Source organism: Polypterus senegalus, chromosome 1, assembly GCF_016835505.1.
Source record: "Polypterus senegalus isolate Bchr_013 chromosome 1, ASM1683550v1, whole genome shotgun sequence".
Lineage (NCBI taxonomy): Eukaryota > Metazoa > Chordata > Cladistia > Polypteriformes > Polypteridae > Polypterus > Polypterus senegalus.
The window spans coordinates 177,281,253-177,306,933 of record NC_053154.1 but is presented as its reverse complement, the minus strand read 5'-3'; the positions used below and the strand labels follow the sequence as shown (position 1 = coordinate 177,306,933).

At 37.0% G+C, this 25,681-nt stretch overlaps 1 protein-coding gene across 5 annotated transcripts in view; it reads right to left on the bottom strand.

Moving 5' to 3' along the window:
- Window positions 1–25,681, bottom strand: part of mrvi1 (murine retrovirus integration site 1 homolog) — a 186,934-nt gene that overhangs the window by 116,031 nt on the left and 45,222 nt on the right. For 4 of the 5 annotated variants that reach the window (XM_039763543.1, XM_039763566.1, XM_039763557.1 and 1 more), the window contains 5 exons: window positions 21,554–21,589; window positions 12,388–12,517; window positions 8,285–8,372; window positions 7,334–7,436; window positions 4,692–4,880 (listed from right to left, as the gene is read on the bottom strand). In XM_039763543.1, the coding sequence (XP_039619477.1) occupies window positions 4,692–4,880; window positions 7,334–7,436; window positions 8,285–8,372; window positions 12,388–12,517; window positions 21,554–21,589 (546 nt within the window). The remainder of the gene's footprint in view (window positions 1–4,691; window positions 4,881–7,333; window positions 7,437–8,284; window positions 8,373–12,387; window positions 12,518–21,553; window positions 21,590–25,681) is intronic. The other variant, XM_039763550.1, reaches the window with a different exon arrangement.

The following is a 25,681-nucleotide window of genomic DNA, read 5'->3' as shown; positions in this document are numbered from 1 at the left end:
TTCCCTCATGTTTGTATCATAGTTTCATGTTACTCAAGCTCCCTCCCAAATACTGAAGTTGTAAGTGCAGATGAGTATGAATGACAACACATCCATAGCCAGTTCCTTTGCAGTTTCATAAAAATACTGCACACATGTTAAATAGTTATCTTCGTGTAAGCTGCAGAAATAGTGAAACAGTCAGAATGTTGTCATTCAGCTACTTCAGGCTTTATGAGCCCAATAGAGGTATCGCCACATATGACGGGCACCAGTGGGGTATAGGTAAGATTGAAATATATTGACTTAAAATAAAATTCATCAATGAAGTTGAAATCATTTAACATAAAAATAGTATAGACGTGAGTTTGCTTTGGGGTTCATCCTCCATTCATATTGCAAAAGGTGACTAAAAAAGGTTGGTGCATCTGACCTTAGGAATATCTGCTCTAATCCCCACTTGAAAATGAGATACAAAGATAAGAGTTAAAAAGCATGGTCATGGTATGGCTAGCAGTACCCCAAAACAGAAAGTTGGGAATCCTGGCTAAACCACAAATCCAGTTTAATTATCTATACCTGTGCACTGTGGAAAGGCTGGTTTTATGGTAAGGGAGATGGATTAATAGTAAATAAAAAGTGTGAGAAAGAGACCATAAGGATTGCAGCTTGGAATGCTAGAAGTATGATGGGAAACATTTGATGATATTTTTGAAGTGCTGAACAGAAGCAGCGTAGATGTGTGCTTGATACAGGAGACAATATGGAAGAATGCAGGTGTAAGAATACTTACTGGGAATGGAGGAAAGCACAATTTTGTTGGAAAGACAAAAGTAATAGCAATGCTGTGATATGGAATGGCAGGTCTGTGGCTTAACAGGACTCCCTTTTAGATAAATAAATAATTAATTGGCCAGCTCAATCTCTGTTGATGTTGCTGCTGGAGATTGGTGAAGTAATTGGGGCAAAACACACCTGCATGTGAGGGTGCGGTCTGTCTCAAATGCTTCATTGGCGTTTTGCTGTGCAATTAAGGTGATGTGCCCACGGAGGCATATAAGGGGTAGCCAGCATGAGAAAAGAAGTTCAGTGAAAGATCAGAGAGTCTAGGACGAATGAGCAAGCGAGGGAGAATGATTGGGAGCAAGAAAGAAAAATGGAGCGTGATACAATGGATGATGGAGGTGGCGGGTGCATGAGCAATGTGCAAGTGGCTGGAGGCAGGCAGCAAGGAAGAAGAGTCCCAAGGGTAGGCATAGGACAGACACTCAAAGGGGGCTGAAGGGGGTTGACACAGCTGAATATTGCCAGGGAGCTGGAGTGCTGGAGTGACCTGATGCCTCATAGTGGGCTCCCATGTAAGTCCAGGGAGATGCAGTGGGAGACAAAGGGAACGAGGTGAGGTTGGTAGCAGCATGGCAGATGTGCTGAAGGAGGCATTTGTGTCAAGAGCCTAGATTAAGAGGTTGGACATGCCTGTCAATGGAAAATCTCATTCTGCTGATAGATTCATAATGGGTGAGCCAGAGAGACGTCTTTTTGAAGAAGGAGGCGCCAAGGCTTACACATCTTTGGCTATACATGTTGTAAAGATTTTACCTGCTGCAGATTTTAACTTTGTTTTACCTGAACATGTCTGTGAATTTTTAAACCTCCTGGGATATAGCTCCAGTTTTAAAAGATTATTTATTTATTGAGATTTTTAACTGCACTTATTAAACAGTTTGTTTTTGAATTGTTTTAACAAAAGCACTGGAGCACTTTTGCACCAATCCCTTGCTTTGTTTGTAGTGTCATCATCCGCTGACTCTTCCGTTGGGTATATTATTGGCGGTGGTGGGTTTAAGAGGGTTCCCAGAAGGACCCAGTAGTGTGGGGCCGACCCGCCCGTCATATAGGATTGGTGTATGTTTGTCTTAAAAATGGGAAGGTAAAGTGAATCCGATGAAGAAGATAACTGTGCATGTTGTAGTTATTACGATGATTGTTGGTAAGTGATGAATATACAGTACTCTCAACATATGCCCTGGAGTTTGGTAGAAGCACTGAAGGCAAAGATGAGCTTTAAGACAAATTGATGGTGGTGACTTCCAGGCTGCCTGAGGGGAAGGTTACTGTAGTTGGTGGTAACTAGAAAGGGCATGTTGAAGTCAGTCATGATGGTTATAAGACAGTACAGAGGAACTTTAGGTTTACTACCAGGAATGCTGAGGGTGAGGATTCTGATGTCAGATGATGCAGTGGAAATGGTTTCTGTGCAACAGCAAGTTTAAGAAGATGGAAAATCAGCTGGTGGTATGAATCTGGTAAAGTAAGGAGCACAACCGACCATTTGTTAGTGAGGAGAGTTGATTGAAGCATGGTGAAAAATGTGAAACTAATCCCTGAAGAAAAGTAAGAGGAAGTATGTACCGAAGCAGAAGTTCTGGAGGGTGAAGGTGGAAAGTGTGAAATAAATGTTCTAAAATATTGGTAGTAAGTGCAAATGGGGTTTCAGAATCATTAGGTGCAGAAGGTCACTGGGTAATCTGCAAGGAGGCAAATCAAAACACTAGAAAAGCAGTTTTTAGAGCATGAGAAGCCAACAGATGGGAGTTTGCAACTTGAGAACAGGGAAAGAAAAAAAAATGTTGATGATCTTGATACAGATGGCAAAAAAAGAAGAGTACAGAATGTGTGATTTGCTTGAAAAATGCTGAAGGGAACAGCTAGTCTTAATGATAAATACTGTTAGAAATATTGCAACATAAAAACACTGTACTGTATATGTATTACAAATACTTGTAAATATATATTGTATATTCTGGAGTTGAGTGGTTGACAGACTTGTGCAACATGATTGTGTGTGAAGGGGGAATTCCTGAAAACTGGAAAAGAGAGTGCTCATTCCAGTGTCCAAAGGAAAGGATGATACATTAAAATGTGGATCATCTCAAGCGCTCAGTTTTTCTAGCAGGTAATGAAAGTGCGTGACAAAAATTGGGGAACAAGTAACAGCAAAATTAACTTTGGTTTAATGCCCAAGAAGGGAATAACAAATGTGATTTTTGCTGTCAGGCAAATTCAAGAAAAGCATTAGAAAAAAAAAAGAAGCTGTATTATGCATTTGTATGTGTGGAGATGGCGTTTGACAGCATATCATAAGAGATGGTAAGATGGACATTGGGAAAGTTTGGTGTGGATGAGTTGTTATTGTCTATGGTGATATCAATATATGAAGAAGCATTGATTGTGGTCAGAATTGCCAAAGTGGATAGGGAAAGTTTTAGATGAAGATGGGGCTGCAGTATTGATCCATTCCATGTTCCCTGCTTTATACTATAGTGATACAGCTGTCACCAGAGAAGTGCGTGAAGATGTGCTCTAGTAGATCTTAAATGCTGAAAATTTGTATTGCTGTCACAAAGTAAAGCAGAAGAAGAGAAGAAACATACATGCAAAGCTAGGCTGGAAGTGAAACATCTCAAACTATATGCAGGAAAGACCAAGGTGATGATAGTTTAGGGTGAAGGGGTAGGAGGCATGTAAAAGAGGGGTACATGGCTTTGTGGCATTTGTGGTAAACATGTTGGAAGAAACTCAATCTAATGCACAGGTTGTCAAATTTGGATGCAAAAAGATGTGCTGATGTGAAGAGCTGACTGTAGGTCACAATTGCAACCCATGTTTTTAGAATTTGTGCAAGAATGGTGCAGAATGCTAATGTAAGAAGTGTAAATATAAATATCAGCAAAAGATCAAGTAGGAAAGATCTCCAATCTTAGTGACTTGTTGGTTGCAGACAGAGGTGCAGACACACTAATGGCAAAGGTGAGAGGTGTGTGTAAGAAAGTCCAGGAGCTCTCTTCCTCATTCTGACTTCAAAAGGAGTCTCTCTGGTATCAAAGGTAAAAGTTTGTAAAGCTGTGCAAGGACTAGTCAGCTCAATGGAAGTGAGGCTTGGCCATTGAAAATGGAACATGAAGCAAAGCTGGAAATAATAGAGATGAGAATGTTCTGATGGATGGATTGTCATGGAGTAAGAGGATGATGAAACCTAAGTTATGGAAAAAACCTAGTGTGAAGACAATGGGCATTGTGGATGAAAGAAGCAGAGGCTAAGGTGATTTCAGTGTATATATGTATCAAAAGGAAGAAAATGGCAGGGTAAATTGGGACACCAAGATGGAGGTAGAGGAGATGAGGTCAATAAGGTGGACAAAGAAGAAGCGGGGCAACTGTAATTAAGTTTTATCACATATAATATATTACATATCTACAGTATATATATCTATTGCAAAGATTTGTCATTTTTGTTGTGTTATTGATATTCATTATTTGGAAATAGTTAATGAAGTTTTAATTGAGAAATTATTACCTATATTCTTTTTCTTTCCAAAACATTGACTCCTAGGACTCCACTTTTCTATCACAGCTTACACATTTAATTTTCAACTTTCAGTCAGTCTGATATGAAGGGGCATGGGGGTATTTTTGAGTTGGAAAAGATGGATAGCCATATCCTAGCTCATGTGACTTTCACTACTGCCAGGATACTATAACATTATTCTAAATGGAAAAAGGAGTTTTACAAAATGGATGGAATGATGGCATAACTCTTTAGCTCTGCTTAAGATTTATTATCTGTTTGTGAAGATGACCTCATTCACAGTAACTTCATATAAAGTGTCTTTATTCTAGTAAATGGAAAAGTAATTTAATTATACACTGACCGGAGAGTCTCCAAGCTCCTCTGCTGATTCCTCATCTTCTTCTGGCAGAGTTGGCATGACTGGAAATGGGCAAAATTTGGACTTGCGCAGACAATATCTTGATTTAGTATTATCAACTTCTGATTCTGGTTCTTTAGTTGAAGTTGCGTCTGAGACACGGCACTGTGATGATGTGATACTTTTGAATGACTAAAATGTAATCACAACAACAGAAAAATATATATACCTGTATGCATATATATATGACATAAAACCTATGCCATGTATGTAAAAAAGCAATTTAAAAACTTAAGTATTATACCTTATTCTATGTACACAAATACTAATCTTTTATTTTTAAAAGTGAATCCTTTATTTCGTACATTTGCAAAAAAAAAACAAAAAAAAAAACCCAAACATTATAAACATAATATTGAAAAGAAAATACTATGTCCATCAGTCACACCAAAACACCTTAGAAATGGAATTTTGTCAATAAGCTTTAGGTATTGTAATGATAGGAAGTGCAGTTTTACATGAACATCCTTTTTACTTTTGATTAAATATGCTAAACATTGAAACAATGATGCGATACAGGAAGAGTCATTTTCAGATACTTCAAAAGTATACAAATTCCATAGAATAGGAACCCAGAAGAATGCAACTAATTTCACTCAACTACATAAGCCAAGTATACTTTTAACTTTATGACTATGCAGATAGTTTTACTTGTTATGTGTTAAATAGTTGTCCATCTGAAGTTTAAACTCAGCAAACGATCCACATTATTTTAAGGTCCATGCTTTAATAATAATGTAATAATGCTAAGTACACTATATAAAATTAATTGTTGCATTTTAGTTATTATTTACATTAACTTTTATATACTTAATAGGGAATGTATTTCAAAGTGAAATGCAAATCTGAAGCACATGGAAATAAATACAAGGACACCCATTTCCAGGACTACTCAAAGAAACTGCACAACATATTAGTGATCAATTAATAGCTTAGGAATTAAAGAACATCCAAGTAAAAAACAATTTTAGTTACATTTACAAATCGTGAATATTTGAAAAGCTTCAAGATGAATAGGCTATTAAGTGTGACATAACTAAACATTTCCTGTACACCTAAAATAGCTGGATTATGTGAATTTCCCCTTGGGATTAATAAAGTATCTATCTATCTGTCTATCTGTCTATCTATCTATCTATCTAGTCTTCAAGTCAAAGATAACATATTTTCAAATATGTTATATTCATTTGCACTTCCATTTAAATTTGCTGTTTATCTAGTTATATATGAAAAATACATTTTTACATCTATGCACAATTTACCCCTATCTTACTGTATGTTTATGTAGCATTCCCTCAAAGAACAGAATGCATCAATCCTACTTAATCCCCTCATAGTTTTAAACACTTTATCTCTTTTAGCCTTAATATCTGTTTTGGTAAGATAAATTGATTTGGCACTGTAGCTCAGACTCCACAGTCTAATAATAAGTGTAGATACTTTTCATTGAACTCTTTAGCACTGTTACATTTTTCTTGCAATAGTGACACTAGCACAGCTCACAGTATTACAAATGTGGCCTCACAAGTGCACTATGCAGCTTAAAGAATAAGATCAGCATTTTTCAACTCAAAGTTATTTCTTCACAATTTTATTCAAAGCGAAACATCCAACTTCCTTTGAAAATGGCAAAATCCCGCAAAGATTTTCATCTCTTTCCTTTATTCCTTTTTAAAATGACATTAGTATGCTGGTTAAAATGTGTGTGCAATTTCAAGATGCATATCAATACTCAGTAATACTCTTAGTTTGAAAAAATAACATATTTCTGAAGCTTTAATGCTTTGTTTTAATGCTGGATCCCAGTATCCTTTACCTCTATTATAAACCACAAGAGCAGGGTGGATTTTTTTTTTTAATGTGTAAAAAATGCTTCAGTTTAGAGCCCAATTTCATGTGGCAAATTAATATATAACAATTATGAAGAAATAACTTCAACCTGAAAAACCTGTTTTATAGTAGCAAATTAAAGTAATTATATCTTTCTGTATATTTTCTGAACTCACTTTTTTCCATAAAAGTCTAGAACTTATTCCACAACAACCAGTAACCAGCAGGAACCAATCTTAACACAGCATGATATTTCATCACAAGACATACAATTATAACTATTCATGCTAACCCAATTGAAGGTTGTTCTTTTAATTAATACATACATTTTTTGAGAAAATCTGAATATTTAGAGAAATTCTTTTATGGAAACATGATGAGAATATGTCAATTCTCACAGTGACCATACAGGAAATGGAAACACAGTTCCTGGAGTTGTCTGGCAGCAGTACCAACCTCTTTGGTACTGTATCACCAAGACTAAATCAAATTTATCTAATTTGACTTTAAAATACATTGTCACTTAAACATACCCAAAAGGAAACAGGAAATGTTTAGTCAGAAAGCAGCCACTTGTGCAGTACAGTGAACAAAATACAGGCAATAAAAGTGTGGTATAAAAAGAATTAATTAGCATAAAAGTAAATAGTATTAATTCAAAACATGCCTGTATCATTTATATTAACTTAATGTTGAATAAAAAGATAGCTATGCCATAAAACACATTATAATGCACAGAGAAAGGGTGATAGTACCTTTTCAGCCAATAACTGGCAATTTGAGACTGTCTTAGTCACTGAAGCATGGTGTGAGGTGAAATCCTCCTGTACATTATGGCTGTTGCCACATGCTGGCAATCTTAGGTTTTATATGCAAAAAAAAATTCACAATTTACTTTTAAATTACATCAGCATTTTTAAAAGAACCTGGTGGATTATTGTTGACTACTTTTTTTTTCTAAGGTAAATAAAGTAATTGTTATAAAGCTATTAGAAAGTAAGTCACAAGGCCTGTGTAAAACAATAAGAAATACTCAAAGAATGTAAAAACTTGTGAAATTGAAAGTAACATATTACGCGCAGATACATCAATGTTATACAGTTCAAAAAGAAAAATGTTGAAATCAATTAAATTAACTAAACAAAATAATTTCAAAATACAATAAAGGTATACAAAAGATAAATTGTTCTTTCAGATATTAGAAAGTTATGCCAGGGCGAAGATAAGCAGAATTTATTTATGAAAGAATTTAATTAAACCTTTAACACTTGCACAAAACGGAAGAAACAGGACAAAATGGATATTTTGGAAGATTTGATGATAACCTTAGATTGTCCTCAGTGAAGAATTGTTGCAGCCACGTGTATATAATCCATCCATTTTCTGAAATCTGCTTTGTTTATTCTGCTGTTGTGGGAATCCAGGTCTTATTCCGTTAGGATCAAGTATATGACAGGAATCAACCCAAAACAGGACCCAGTCATTCATAGGGCTTATTCACATGTGATGTAATAGCTCACTCATACTGTACTTAGGCCAATTTAGTTACAGCATTAGTTTGCAGCTTCCACTGTTTTTGATTGTTTTATTTAATTCCCTTAAGATTTAATAATGAATATCAAGAAAAAACATTTCAAGAAATGAAATGTTTAGGCATCACTTTCTAGGATCTGGCATAAAGATAATACAGAATATATGTTACCCACTTTTCTCTGTTATTCTCATTCACTTCATGCCCATATGAATCTTCATTGGAATTCTTCTCATGCTGCTGTGTTTGATTAAATTTCTCTCCTACGAAAGCATTAAAATTCAATGGCAACTAGTATTTATTGTACTGTATTCATTCAAAAAGTTATATCAAACATATGAGATATCTATTTCATAATTATTTGCATAGAAATAAGTTGATGACAATGAAACACTTATTTTTTAGCATCAATAGAGAAAACACTCAGTAAGAATCCAATAATGAGAGACAAGGCATCAGTTTAAAAAACTGAAAACAAAGTTTAAAAACTGCATGAAAACTGTGTAATTTCAGGAAAAGATACTGGATTGCATCATAACTTAAGCAGAAAGGGAGAGACAAATTGAATGAAATGCTATATTTAAATCACTTAAAAGGGAACTCTGGTAAATTCTGTGAGTGCACTAAAAAACATGAACATGAAATTTCAGTCATCACACAAAACGAACATATTTTTGAAATCAGGAGTTAGCCAGCATTACTGTGCAAAAAAAGAGTGCAATACACCTGGAAATTAAAAAAAAACAGTTATGTTACCTTACAAATGCATGTCAAATGATAGAAATAATTAGTACAGTCAAAACTGCTTTCTTGTATAACTTGATAAACTGTCTCATCATTGGCTTTTTTATATATATTGGCACACCTGTGATCAGAGAACAGTTTATGGGCCTGAATAAATATGATTATCTGCTGGACCAGGAGTTGACACTGTTAGGTAACACTTTCTCTCTTTCCTCCTCAGCGGATCATCAGCAGGAAGACCTGCACTACGCTTCTGACCTCAGTTCCGGTCCCGGCACTCCTCAAGAGCATTTATGGATGCAACTTTGTTAGACTTACTTCAGTTCTGTATTGAGTTTTGTCTGAAAAGACAATTCTGACTACCCCCAAAACATTTATGAGGTATTTGTGATTCCTTCACAATATATATATATATATATATATATATATATATATATATATATATATATATCCATCCATCCATCTATTATCCAACCCGCTATACCCTAACACAGGGGTCTGCTGGAGTCAATCCTGGGCACAGGGCAGGGACAAACCCAGGCAGGACACCAGCCCACCGCAGAGCACACACACACCAAGCACAGTTTAGAATTGCCAGTGCACCTAACCTGCATGTCTTTGGACTGTGGGAGGAAAGCAGAGCACCCGGAGGAAACCCACACAGACATGGGGAGAACATGCAAACTCCACACAGGGAGGACCCGGGAAGTGAACACAGGTCTCCTTACTGCGAGGCAGCAGCGCTACCACTACGCCAACGTGCCACATATATAGATATATATATATACATTATGTTATATATATAACATAATGTGTGTGTATGAATCATAAACGCTGCATTTAAAGAGCTAAACAGGCAAGGTTGGCTAGTTGGAACCTATATCTGTGCTACACCAGTAAAGGTAGAATCAGATAAACATTAACCAGTAGCTCAAGTTTTAACATATATTAGAGGGCCATGTTATCTGACAAGATAGCAAAAAATTTATGAAACAACAAAAAACAAAAATGACTTAAATCTTGTAAAAACATAGAGGAAACCTAAGTCTTGACATCTCTGTTAGACCCTATATGAAAATCATTTTGAGCATCATTTTTAAGCTAAAAGACATGGTATTACTATGGTATATACACTCAGAGACAGCCTGCGAAAAATAGATAATGCTTGAGGTCAGATATAACATTTATAACTTTTTTTAGCCAGAATAACCAAGAATGATCTAGGTGCTGAGGGAAAAATTGAAAAACAAGCATGCTGAGTAAGTAAATTGAATACTAAGGACTGAATATTAGTGTTAATCAATGATGATGTCACTGATCAACCATTTTGTATTTTTGCAGTTATGATAACATCTGCACCTCGATGTTTGGCTATGCATTGCTTGGGACATGACTGCATCTGCATGCATGCATGACTTTTCACAACAGTCATTTTATTTAAGGCTGACCTGCATGACCAAACTTTATCAAAGGAAAGATTTTAAAAATTTTATTTGCTTGTCAGTTTAGTTTCTAAACATATTTATTCAAGTTTTTTTTGTTTTCAAGTTTATCTATTTTATCTTCTAAGCGCACATTTACCTGCCATCTCACTCAAATATAAAATTAAATAGCCTTCTGTCCTTCTATTCTAAAGATCAAATTAGTTCTGAAACAATTACTCCTGCTAAATTTTAGTGCCTTTGTTGTAATTGAGTTCATTTCTAAATTCAGAACTCTTCTTTTATGCCACAAGGTGGAACTGGCAGTATGATTTGAATAAGGGACCAGAAGATGAAGTGTGAGTTAACATACAATGCAGGTTCAAAAGCAGGAAATCAAAACCATCAATTGTTGAGCCCACACTAATAATAATGAATCAAAATAGAAATCTGAAGCACTAACAAACAAATCACTCGCCAAATGTTGTGCTCTTCTCCAAAAACTCAGATACCAGGAAAGGAATTTTGCTGGTCTTTGCTGACTGTCACACTATTGAGCCACAAATATTCACAGCAACACTGCAACAAATTTACAAATGGCAGCGTCCAAGTAGAAACAAAATGATGTCAGAGAAGATGCAAAGTATTTGCAACTATCTTAAAGCTACTTCAATATATACAACAAAAGTGATATTTAAATTCTTTGAATTTCAAAACCTCATTATTGGTATATAACTTTTATGCTAAACCTTAACGGGGCACAAAAAAATTAACTAAAACTACTGATCATAACTTTTTCATTTTTTCCTTAACCAGGAGCCAAAATATGAGATGCAGAATGAATCAACAGATTACCAGCTACCTTAGGTTTTTCTCAGACATTTTTATAATAACAAATTTCTTAATTTACAATTAACACTTTTTGGCAATAAAACTTGTTATTTAATTCCGTGGCTGTGGCTCATTTTTCCACTCCAAAAATTGTATTTTTATTTTTTCTGTGTGCACAGTAAATGTTTTGTGGACCAGACCAGACCAATTCTTTCTTTCCAAATATGTTATCCAAACAACTACTGATTGATGGACACACATTTGAGATCATGTTAACTATCAGCTTGGCTAAAGTAATCGCAGAAATAAAAACCTGCAGCCACTTGGTCCTCTAAGATTTGAGACTGACACCCTGGATATCCCCCACAGGAAATGTTAAAATTCAAAAAAATGGATTTTAAATGTGCTTCAGCTCCTCAAATCCCAAACTGATCCCAAAGCTGATTCAGTCTAAGATAGAATACGATCTTTAACAAATACAAATGTTTAACATTTCATACATTCAGTAAAACATAAATGTACTCTATAAGCAAAGCTTTCACATGGAAATTGCTTTTCTTGTATCTTGTTCATGGTTCACATGTGTATGAGACATGGTATGAAAAAAAAAATTGTCTCTACAGTGAGTGATTATTCATCAATCTATCCATCCATTTTCTAACCCGCTGAATCCGAACACAGGGTCACAGGGGTCTGCTGGAGCCAATCCCAGCCAACACAGGGCACAAGGCAGGAACCAATCCTGGGCAGGGTGCCAACCCACCACAGGACACACACAAACACACCCAGGCCAATTTAGAATCGCCAATCCACCTAACCTGCATGTCTTTGGATTGTGGGTGGAAACCGGAGCACCCATAGGAAATCCACGCAGACACGGGGAGAACATGCAAACTCAACGCAGGGAGGACCCGGGAAGTGAACCCGGGTCTCCTAACTGCGAGGCAGCAGCACTACCACTGTGCCACCGTGCCACCGTGCCGCCCGACGTGAGTGATTATTACTAATAAAAATAATAACCTGATTGAACTGTATTTATTCAAATTCAGAAGGGCTCCCAGTCAAATCAGATTCTCTTTAGAATACAATAAATTTGAAATTTTCCTGACAAATTAATATTTTCTATAACCAAAATGGACTATGTATTTTTATTTTCCCCATAGACTAAGAGGGTATTGTTTTAAAATTTTAGCATTCCTGCAAAATGTTTCAGAAATGCTGTATTTAACAATATTTGGGAGGTAAAGAAAAGGAAAAGTAATTATATTTTTAGATTATATACCTAGTGGTAGTCCAGTGAACTCCTCTGAATTTTTGATGAAACGTTTTCCTCCAGACGATGAACTTAAAAGGAGATCATTTGCTGCTATGGACAAATCTTCGCAGACAGAAATCCATGAATTATTTTCTTCCTGTTTTGTCATATAAAGTACATCCATTAAAATTAGTTACGATAATACTGTTCATATACTCTAAATATGTCCATCTGTTTTCTATACTTGCATGCACCCAAACCACTCATATCAATCTAATTTTAAATTGCCAAGATGAATTTGTACTGTGTATAGAAACTGGGGTCCATGAAATATCATAAATATATGTAAAGCTCCACACAACTGACTATCATTTCAGGTTAAAAGGATTATTGAGTAGAAATGATACCTGCTGCTTCTTATCATAACCTGTAAGAATAATACCAAATAAAGCAGGACAGCGAAAAACCTTAAAAGTTATGCAGCCTTTATAATTCTGTGTGTTCCGAATGCAAATTTCTGCAGCCTTCTGCATTTTTAATAAATTTATTATACAGCTTCTACACATTAAAGAAATCATGCGGTACGTGAGCTTAAATCCATTTCTTCAATCTAGGTACAGGATCACCAAGATTGTTGGATCAGACATATCTTTAAACAAGTCTTTAAAATTTTATAGCACTTACCAATTAATTTCTACGTCAAGTACATGATTTGCAGCATCATGAATGTGATGTCATCCATTTACAATCCATCACTCATGGCACCATTGTAGCATTGCCACATAAAAAAAGTATATATTTTTCTTTTCTCTATGTAAAATCCCGTTGTCAAAAAAAAAAAAATATATGGAAGATAAGATATGCGGGTTAGATAGAGAAGACCTTTTGGGAGGTACAGGGCTGTTATTTACAATTTCCGGGAGTGCCATGGAAACAGACGCACTATTTAAATAGAGGCGGGAAAAGGCAGGAGGAAGAGAAAGAAAAAACAGCCTGAGTTTTATGGCAAAGGAGGAAAGGACATGACCATTCTAAGTCCAGGACAAAGATTTGTTTTTCGGGAGCACCACAAGTCAACTGCAGTCTGGGGTGGCCACCTCGAAGTTTCCGGATACACTGAGGATACCAGGAAAAGGATTGAAAACTGTGAGCGGTAAATCTTTTTATTCTGGGATTGGCATGCCTGATGAACTGGACTATGGAGAAAAAGTAAAACAAGAAAAACACTAAATCAAAAGGACAGAGGGGAAAGTCTTGGAAATATAATTTCATGATTTGTGGTCATAGTATATATTGGAAGTGGGGGTGTTTTAAAAGTGTATTAATTATAGTTTTTTGTTTTTACATTTTTTTCTCTGTGTGGGTTTGTTAATATCGTTTTTATTATTATAAATCACCTTTCGGCACTGTGGGAAGGGGTTAAAGGCAGTTTGAGGTTGTCCTGCAATCTTCAGTTAAACTTAGTAAAGTGTAGCGGAAAAAATCGTTACACCATATTTTTAAAATAGCCGATAGAATATTATAATATCTATGTCAGTTTGACAATTCAAATTCTTTGAAAAAGATAGTCTGGGGGAACATTTAGAGTGTTCCTACGATTGCAGTGTATGAACTTTAAGGAAAGACTGAAAAAAATTATGTGGGAAATTAGTAGAGCAAGATTCAGATTTACTTCCCTTGAACCAAGTTCTTGAGGTAGAACATGGTGGCACAAATACTGTAGATGCCAGTTAATGGTGAAATTCTCAGAAATGTTAAAATGCATTTCTTTTCACAGAGTATTAAGAATACGTAAAATAAAGGACTACGTTGTATTGTAGATCCTTTAGAGACTTTCAAACTTTGACTTAATAAAATTTTTAAAAAATTAGGAGAAACAAGATTAACTGGCTGTTGCGGGCTGAATAACGTCTTGTTGCCAAAACTCTTCAGTGTTCTTAAAGGAGGGAAGCACAGAGGGTTAAGTAATTGTAGAACCTAAGACTAAGATACTGGCCATATCATAAACAAATGCAGTGTGAATGCAAAACAAAACAGACAGTTATATACAGTCTAGGCCTGGGGTACACAGCTCCAGTCCTGGATGTCTGCAGCAGCGGCAGGATTTTGCTTAAATCAAATTTTTAATTAGAATCTATTTATTTATTACTAATGTTTTTTGGGCTTAGTTTTACTTAACTCATTTGTTACTATTCAGAACCCTTAATTACCTATTTTAGCTTTAAAATGCTGCATTAGGGTTTAAATAACATGTTTCTATTTAAACCTGCGTATATGCATCATGGAATATCTGTGTGTTTCGGCTGATCCCATTAAGGGTTGTCACAGCGGATCATTGTGTTCCATATCTTCCAGTCCTTTACATCTTGCTCTATCACACCCATCACCTGCATGTCTTCTCTCACCACTTCCATAAACCTTCTCTTAAGCCTTCCTCTTTTCCTTTTGCCAGGCAGCTCTATCTTTAACATCCTTTTCCCAATATACCCAGCATCTCTCCTCTGCACATGTCCAAACCAACGCAATCTCACCTCTCTGATGTTGTCTCTCAACTGTCCAACCTGAGCTGACCCTCTAATGTACTCATTTCTAATCCTGTCCATCTTCGTCACACCCAATGCAAATCTTAGCATCTTTAACTCTGCTACCTCCAGCTCTGTTTCCTGCTTTCTGGTCAGTGCCACTGTCTCCAACCCAAATAACATAGCTGGTTTCACTACGACCTTCCCTTTCACTGTTGCTGATAACCGTCTGTCACAAATTACTCCTGACACTCTTCTCCACCCATTCCACTTTGCTTGTACTCTCTTTTCACCTCTCTTCCACAATCCCTCTTATTCTGTACTGTTGATCCCAAGTATTTAAACTCATCCACCTTCGCCAACTCTAATCCCTGCATCCTCACCATTCCTGGTCATTTACACACATGTATTCTGTCTTGTTCCTACTGACCTTCATTCCTCTCCTCTCTAGAGCATATCTCCACAACCTGCTCCCTACTCTTGCTACTGATGACAGTGTCATCATAGTCCAAGGGTTCTCCTGTCTAATCTCATCTGTCAACCTGTCCATCATCATTGCAAATGAGAAAGATCTCACAGCTGATCCCTGATGTAATCCCACCTTCATGTTGAATGTATCCATCAATCCTACCACAGACATCACCACTGTCACACGTCCCTCCTATACAACTCTTACATACTTCTCTGCCACTCCTGACTTATTCATACAATACCACAACTCCACTTGATGCACCCTCTCATGTGCTTTCTCCAGGTCCACAAAGACATAATGCAACTCCTTCTGGCGTTCACTATACTGCTCTATCAACACCCTCACAGCAAACATTGCACTTTCTTGGCATGAAACCATACTGCTGCTTACTAATCATCACCTCACTTCTTAACCTAGCTTCCACTACTCTTTCCCATAACTTAATGCTGTGGCTCATCAATTTTATCCCCCTGTACTTACTATAGCTCTACACATCCCCCTTATTCTTAAAAGTACCAGTACACTTCTTCTCCACTCCTCGGGCATCCTGTCACTTTCATCCTCTTCAAAACTGGCCTTATTTCCTCCTTGCTAATCTGTTGCACTTCTTGATTCACTATCTCTACATCATCCAACATACTCTCTCTCTCATTTTCTTCATTCATCACCTCCTCAAAGTACTCTTTCCATCTTCTCAACACACCCTCCTCACCTTTGAGTATGTTTCCATCTTTATTCTTTATGATGCTAACCTGCTGCACATCTTTCCCAGCTCGGTCCCTCTGTCTAGCCAATTGGTACAGGTCCTTTTCTCTTTCCTTAGTGTCCAACCTCTCATACAATTTAGCACACACCTTTTCTTTAGCCTTCGCCACCTCTCTCTTCACCTTGCACCTTATCTCCTTGTACTCTTGTCTACTTTCTGCATCTCTGACTATTTCACTTCTTCGTCATCCTATTCCTCTGTGTAATCTCCTGTACTTCCCCATCCCACCACCAGGCTACCTTTTCCTCCTTCCTCTGTTCAGATGTCACGCCAAGCACCCTTCTTGCTGTCACCCTAACTACTTCTGCTGTAGTTGCCCAGCTGTCTGGTAACTCTTCACTGCCACCCAGTGCCCTTTCTTACCTCCTCCCTAAACTCAGTCTCGCAGTCTTCCTTTTTCAGCTTCCACAATTTGATCCTGGGCTCTGCCCTTACTCTCCTCCTCCTTTTGATCTCCAACGTCATCCTACAGACCACCATCCTATGGTGTCTAACTACACTTTCCCCGGCTACCACTTTGCAGTCTTTAATCTCCTTCAGAGATATAGGATATAATCTACCTGTGTGCATCTTCCTCCAATGTGGACCTACCCATCACCTCCTCGTCTCCTCTGCTCCCTTCACCAACATGTCCATTGAAATCAACTCCAATCACCCCTTTCCATCCCTTGGGTACAATGTCCATCACTTCAACCAACACACTCCAGAAATCTTCTTTCTCACCCAACTTGCAGGGCATATGCACTAACAGCATTCATCATCACACCTGAAATTTACAGTTTCGTAATCATTACTCTGTCTGACAATCTTTTCACTTCCAAAATACTCCTGACATACTGTCCCTTCAGAATAACCCCTACCCCATTTCTCCTCCGATCCACATCATGATAAAACAATTTGAATCCACCTCCGATCCACCTGGACTTACTCCCCTTCCATTTTGCCTCTTGAATGCACAATCTATCAACCTTCCTTCTCTCCATCATATTGGCTAACTCTCTCTTCTTACCAGTCATTCTGGCAACATTCAAAGTTCCTACCCTCAGTTCCACTCTCTTTACCTTCCTCCTCTCAACTTTCCTCTGGACACATCTCCCCCCTTCTTCTTCGGCCAACAGTAGCCCAATTTCCACCAGCACCCTGTTGGCTAACAGTATTGGTGGCAGTCATTGTTAACTTGGGACTCGACTGATCTGGTATGGGAATCTGTATTGTTGACCGCATGTTGATATTGATATGTCAATATCTGTGTTAATACAATGTTTTGAAATAAATAAGAGAGAAGGGAAAGACCAAGAGGTACAATTCTGTTCTGGACCACAAAACATACAGATGATGTTCTCAGAAAACAAAAAATCTTCAGTGGTTATAAAGATTTGTCCTCGAAGAATGAAAGCACTAAAAAGTCATATAAATAAATGCAAAATTTCATTATTTGAAAGGCTTGGCTTCTAATTACAAGAAAAAACTTGCACATTCTGTGGACCTCTAGGACCAGAGTTGACTACCCCACTCTAAGCTATTGCCTGCTTTTAAAAATTAAGAAATGTCTTGGGAGACCTGTCAGTAACTTGGAACCATACAAAAATTTGACCACAATATATTTAAACAAAAAAAAGTATTTGAGATTCTCCACTAAACTCTGTGCTCAGTGTGTTAGGCAAACCCTTCATTAATCAGTAATCCTTTCATAGACGTTTTGTGGTGTGAAATTTTGTATATAAGTTGATACATGTTTTGTATGTATTTATTAGTAACTTAGACAAAGCAATGTAATATTGGTGTTATATCATTGATAAGAACAGTAATGGTTTGATGTTTAAGAACCACCCCCACTCCCCCAGTCTTTAGGACTAAGCGAGGAATTTTATGACAGGGTCGAGGAAAGTGCCTAAAACCAGTTTGGCAAGTGATTCTCTGCAGGACTCTCTCAATCAACCCCCAAAGGAAAGCCAGACTACCTAGCTGGCAAGCATCAGCTCAACAAATAGTTTTGAGGGCAGGTGTTAAAGGTGTTGTGTACCCCCATTGGTCTGAAGTGTGGCTATTTGGGACTGGTTGCTTTACCCCTCACTCTCAATCTCACACCATCATGATGTAGGAGCATATCACACACCATGGACTAAAAAGAAGACCACACTGAGACTTGGCAGCCATATTGAGACAGGCCTGTAGTCTGTTCAGAAGAGAGCTGACTAAAAATGTTAACTTAACTAGAGACATTTTAAGTAACTAACAAGTCTGTGTGCTGCCTGAAACTATACCTCAGCATTAATCAGGCTGTATGGTTGCCAATATTCAAATATACTTTGCTTATTGTTATCATTTTACGAATATTATCAATAATACATTATTTAAAGCTGTAATTTAACTCCTGTATGTCTTTTACTCTATGTAATTGCCTGAAGTTATAGAAGTACAACACCTTATAAACAGTGGTAAGTTTATGGGACTTGATGTATTCTGACAAATGCTACACATTAAAGAATACAAAGGGGAAAGTAGAGTAATACACACTTTGGTCCATTTCCTGGGGCCTCATGCATAATGCTGTGTGAAGAATTCACACTATAATATAGCGTGCGAACAAAAGCGGAAATGTATAAATCTGTGTGTTTGCCAACATCCACGTTCTTCTGCTCCATAAATCCCGGTCAGCATGAAAAGTAACGCACGTGCACGCACCTGCTGTCCCCTCCCAGACTCCTCCCAGAAGTACACCTCTTTGAATATGCATATCAATATAAATAGCCCTTAAGCTCAGCCTTCTGTGAAAAGACAATGACAAAATGAGGGAAAATAGAAGAATTTCAATGAATACCAAGTGGAGGCAAGGAAAAATGTACTATTTGTTGGTTTTAACAGTGTCGGAGAAACTCGAATGCTCAAGTTCACAAAGTTGCACAGTGCCCGAAATAAAAAAGAAGTTGTCAGATATCAAAGTCTCTGTGAAAAGGCAAGTCGTAACCCACCGTCTGCGTTTCATATGAAAGCTTATTAAGGTAGAAAGAAAAAAAAAAGGCACACAGTGGGAAAAAGCACGAAATTAGAGGACATGGGGCCCTTGGGTCACCCTCATGAAGTCTTTCTGGTTGTTTGGTCAGAGACATTCACACCAGTGGCCTGCTGGAGGTCATTTTGTAGGGCTCTGGCAGTGCTCATCCTGTTCCTCCTTGCCCAAAGGAGCAGATACTGGTCCTGCTGATGGGTTATGGACCTTCTATGGCCCTCTCCAGCTCTCCTAGAGTAACTGCTTGTCTCCTAGAATCTCCTCCATGCCCTTGAGACTGTGCAGGGAGACACAGCAAACCTTCTGGCAATGACACTTATTGATGTGCCATCCTGGAGAAGTTGGACTACCTGTGCAACCTCTGTAGGGGCCAGGTATCGCCTCATGCTACCAGTAGTGACACTGACTGTAGCCAAATGCAAAACTAGTGAAGAAACAGTCAGAAAAGATGAGGAGGGAAAAATGTCAGTGGCCTCCACCTGTTAAACCATTCCTGTTTTGGGGGTCATCTCATTGTTGCCCCTCTAGTGCATCTGTTGTTAATTTAATTAACACCACAGCAGCTGAAACTGATTAACAACCCCCTCTGCTACTTAACTGACCAGATTAATATTCCATAAGTTTCATTGACTTTATGCTATACTCTGATTAAAAGTGTTCCTTTAATTCTTTTGAGCAGTATATATATATATATATATATATATATATATATATATATATATATGACAGCAACACTCATAACAGTGACAAAACAATTACATTGACAATCATGTTACGTTATTTTCAAAATGTTTCCTTTTCTTTTTCATTACTTCTTTAACACACTACTTCTCCGCTGCGAAGCGCGGGTATTTTGCTAGTTAATATATATTATTTAGATGAAGTTAAAGTTTTATCTGTATAATATAATAAACATATTTTGCTGCATTTCATCTTAAAAATGTATGGTCATCATATGTAAATGCGCGCTTTATAAAGTGGCACAGTTTGTGCAATATTATAACTGTATCACAAGTTTACAGTGAAGTAAGTGTACTTATAAGTACAAACAGTTCTACAAGGAGCACTTAATGGACTGATTGAGTGTGTTTATAGTTCTTGGGATAAAACTGTTTCTAAACCACGAGGTCAGAACAGGAAAGGCTCTAAAGCGTTTGCCGTGTGAGAGCAGTTCAATAGACAGCATGGCTGCTGCAGCGTGTGCTTGATGCTGTATACAGATAACTCTCTTTCTGATCAGCTGCTGTAGAGCTGTGATTCCCCACTCAGATACAGTGATATAAATACTCCGAGTGGTGCAGTGAGAATAACATGGAAAAAGATGATCCGCTGTGGCAACCCCTAATGGGAGCAGCTGAAAGAAGAAGAAGGTGCAGTGAGAGTAACAACACTAAAGCAGCTATGGTATTTAGAATAGTTTAACCATTCTGTGGACCATTATATTGTTACAGGTTAATTACAATCTGATGCATTAAACTAATAAACAATATGCGGTTAATTTCAGTGTATTTATAAAGCCGTGTCAGTGATGTGGATCTAAAAAAAGAAAGGGTAACCACACAGGAACAGTAGCACTGCTTTGACGCTGGGTGCTGCCAGTCTGCAAAACCGAGCGCAGAACTTGCATACGACAGGGCATGAGCTACCGTGGAAATGTGCATGGCTTTACGCCAAGTTTAGGTTTTATACATTGCGATTTGAACGTGGAAACGTTCTTACACAACATTTTTGTGTGTACATTCCGTTTATACATGAGGCCCCTGGTCAGTCACTGGGGAATAAAATAAGAAGAGAATCGTTGAGAATTCAGAGTCTACTACTCTCTTTGCAGGACCTGATTCAAAAGTGTGTCACAAAAGTCACACCCAAGAGGAATAACCAGATGTTTTTGAGAGCTGGCCCACCCCAAGAAGTTCAGAGGAATGTCAAAAAGGACTGGCCTAACTACTCACATGACTCCAGGTAAGTTTAAAAGGAGGGGGTGAGGAGAGGAAGAACTTTCCAACTATGACCACTGAAAACATCATAACTGTCTGACATGCTTCTCCAAACATATTTTTTCTATGATAGGATTATTTTTCTTTTAAGAAGGTGCAGACATTGGTATATCTAATCTTTGGTCACATAACATTTTCAGTTTGTTTTTACAGTTTTTACTCTGTTAACCTGGAAAAAACAACTACCTCTGGAATTGATCAGCATGAATAGATTTAAGATGTATACACTGTTTCCCCGCCTTTGTCTGTGCACTCAATAGCAGTATCAACAGAATATTAAATTTTGGCAAAATATTATTTTTTTTTCTATACTCAAAATTAATAACTTGAGTTGATACATATAAATACTCTACAGTAATATACAAATGGAGATGTTATAGTCGTATGTATGCAAACAGCCACAATGTGCATACATTGAATACTTACATTGCAATCTTCATGACTTATTCCATCATCTTCATGCTGAAATATACAAAATTATAACTTAAATGTTATACTTGAATATGTATATTGGAAAAGTAACCAAAATTCTAAAGTTCAAGTCGGCAATGAATATTTATACTAATTTGTTAAAAGGATGACTAAATCTTAATTTATTTTGCCAGTTTACTTTAAGTATAGGACATTATCAACTTCTGGTTTTGCACATTTTGAGAAAAGAAATGTTCAACTATTCGGTTTGCAATAGAAAACATTATTCTCCTTCATAATTTTCCATTCAGTTACCCCGAAATGTTTTCCTCATAGAAGTAAAAATGAAAACATACTGTATATTTAATACTGGACAGAGTGCACCATGGACTCTTAAAAACAGTGCTGGGAGGCAGAAAAGGAAAAAATGCTTGTTGTGCAGTCCACACTCCAGGGGGATTTTGTTTTTTAATTTTACAGTAGATCTTTAAATAAATACATACAGTATATAAATAGGTAGATAAGTACAGAGTCCTGTTAAACAGAGAAAAAAATCGTTACTTGTTCAAACAAATTATTAACTCATTTGAACGAATTACGTAACACATTCAAAAGAATTATTAACTCGTTTGAATGGATTATTTAATTTTTTTTTTGCTTGACAATTAATGAGCACCATAGATAAGTAAGTAAATAAATAATTAAATATACACACACACTTTCATCAGTTTGTTCAGAACATGTACAACCCTCACTGCCTTACAAAGGTAAACTGGATAATTGAGGACCTCAGCCATGCTGCACAGTTGTTCTACCTTCTGGCAAACAGTGTCATAACACTTGAAACAGGGACAGGTACAGTTTCTACCACAAGTTGAACATTCAATCATTGGAACAAATATGTACAGGTATATGTACACTCACCTAAAGGATTATTAGGAACACCTGTTCAATTTCTCATTAATGCAATTATCTAATCAGCCAATCACATGGCAGTTGCTTCAATGCATTTAGGGGTGTGGTCCTGGTCAAGACAATCTCCTGAACTCCAAACTGAATGTCAGAATGGGAAAGAAAGGTGATTTAAGCAATTTGGAGCGTGGCATGGTTGTTGGTGCCAGACGGGCCGGTCTGAGTATTTCACAATCTGCTCAGTTACTGGGATTTTCACGCACAACCATTTCTAGGGTTTACAAAGAATAGTGTGAAAAGGGAAAAACATCCAGTATGCGGCAGTCCTGTGGGCGAAAATGCCTTGTTGATGCTAGAGGTCAGAGGAGAATGGGCCGACTGATTCAAGCTGATAGAAGAGCAACTTTGACTGAAATAACCATTCGTTACAACCGAGGTATGCAGCAAAGCATTTGTGAAGCCACAACATGCACAACCTTGAGGCAGATGGGCTACAACAGCAGAAGACCCCACCGGGTACCACTCATCTCCACTACAAATAGGAAAAAGAGGCTACAATTTGCACGAGCTCACCAAAATTGGACAGTTGAAGACTGGAAAAATGTTGCCTGGTCTGATGAGTCTCGATTTCTGTTGAGACATTCAAATGGTAGAGTCAGAATTTGGTGTAAACAGAATGAGAACATGGATCCATCATGCCTTGTTACCACTGTGCAGGCTGGTGGTGGTGGTGTAATGGTGTGGGGGATGTTTTGTTGGCACACTTTAGGCCCCTTAGTGCCAATTGGGCATCGTTTAAATGCCACGGGCTACCTGAGCATTGTTTCTGACCATGTCCATCCCTTCATGACCACCATGTACCCATCCTCCGATGGCTACTTCCAGCAGGATAATGCACCATGTCACAAAGCTCGAATCATTTCAAATTGGTTTCTTGAACATGACAATGAGTTCACTGTACTAAAATGGCTCCCACAGTCAACAGATCTCAACCCAATAGAGCATCTTTGGGATGTGGTGGAACGGGAGCTTCATGCCCTGGATGTGCATCCCACAAATCTCCATCAACTGCAAGATGCTATCCTATTAATATGGGCCAACATTTCTAAAGAATGCTTTTAGCACCTTGTTGAATCAATGCCACGTAGAATTAAGGCAGTTCTGAAGGCGACAGGGGGTCAAACACCGTATTAGTATGGTGTTCCTAATAATCCTTTAGGTGAGTGTATATATATATATATATATATATATATATATATATATATATATATATATATATATATATATATATATATATATATATATATATATATATATATATATATATATATATATATATATATATATATATATATATACATATACATATATATATATATATATATATATATATATACATATATATATATACATATATATATATACATATATATATATATATATATATACTAGGGGGCTTCGCACCCTGCTCACTTCACTTGCCAACCCCCGTGTTTGGTTTTCCAAATACACACTTTTAAGATTTTTTTTTCTTTGAACTTCTGTAAAAACAATATTTGTAATCTTGCGAGTCCTAATATGCTGAATCTTTTTAATGAGGTCAGTAAGACACGTGTTTAATAACTTTGTACCATAATTCAGGATAGGTTTCTCTGTTTGGAATTTCAGCACAGACAAAACGATCTACATCATCAGCAGTTAATAATTTTTTTGTACAAAGTAACCAATAAATGCATGTGCGCTAATCTCTGTTTTTGAAATTCTCAAGATTCTTTATTTGTCACATGCATAGTTATACAGGACAACACACAGTGAAATGCATCCTGATCCTCTCATCAAAAATTGTGCAAAGTTACAAAAATATCAGTTAGATTAACAAAAAGTCATAGATTGAAAGACAACAGTATAGTAGAACATAATAAATAAGTAAAATTATGTGAATAAAGTAGAATGAAGTGTTAAGGTGCAATAGTGTAGTGATTATTGTGCAAAACCAAAGTTAGACTGGTGCATAGTTAAATGAGGCAGTTTGTTTGTTTGCGCTACTGCGATCTTTACTTTCTTTTTTTATATTTTCTAATTTTCCTACTTTCATATCCTTTAACTTTCGCCACGTGTATAGTGCCGTTTTTTTTTTTTTTTGAGCCTTTCTAATTTTACGCCAACGTTGGTAAACGTCTTTATGAAGTTCTACTTTGTCCTCTTTACTCTTTGTCTTTTAATTCTGAGCCGGATTGGACCTGCTTTGTTTTCCAATTCCACTTGTTCCGGGCTGATAATTACTTTCCTTATTTTCTGAATTTGCACCTCAATTATTCTTTATTGCTGTTTTTCTCTCCAACGCTTTTGAGTCTGTTTTCTCCGCACTGCTTTCTTCTTCGCTTAGATGTCGACATTTCATTTATAACGTACTGTCCTTATACGCTTTATATGCGCTGAGAGCCCTAAATCTGTGTGTGCTCAAATCCTAGTTTAGATGACTGAATGTTTTGCTGCCTCTTGGCTTATTTGATATTGATTGTAAATAGGGCGTGTCTTGCAAGAATCTCATGTTCCACATCATTGCGAGATGGTCCTGGCACAAAGTCTCATGTTTGAGGTCCCCGGCGAGACGCTCTGTGGCTATGGGTCTCTTTTCTCTGCGCTTTTCCTTCTTCTTCATTTAGTCGTCGACGTTTCATTTCTACCATATTCATTTCTATCGTATTGACTTTATACACTTTATATGCACTGAGAGCCCTGGAGCTGTGTGTGCAGCATGGCTGCCTTTACAATACTGATTTTTTTTTTCTGTCCGTGATCTTATTTGTTGATATTGCTTGTAAGTAGGGCGTGTCTTGCAAGAATCTTGTTCTGTGTTCCCGTGAGACACACCATGGCAAGTCTCTTTCGTCTTGCGGGTCTTTTAAATGTCTTCCTAGAAGATCACGTATCATAGCCTTGCTTTTGCTTTCCAGGACAGGATTTCTTTTTATAATAGATATATACATATATATATATATATATATATATATATGTATATACAGTATATATATGTATGTATATATATATGTTACCGGCAAAGTTTGAAATCCGGCATTCTATAGAATGCCTAGGCATTGTATATAATGCCTAAAACTAGCCGGCAATGTATGAAACAATTCATATTTCACACATTTCCTAGGCATTCTATAGAATGCCAAATGAGAAACCGGCAAAGTATGAAATACATCTCCGATTCGTTTTGAATAT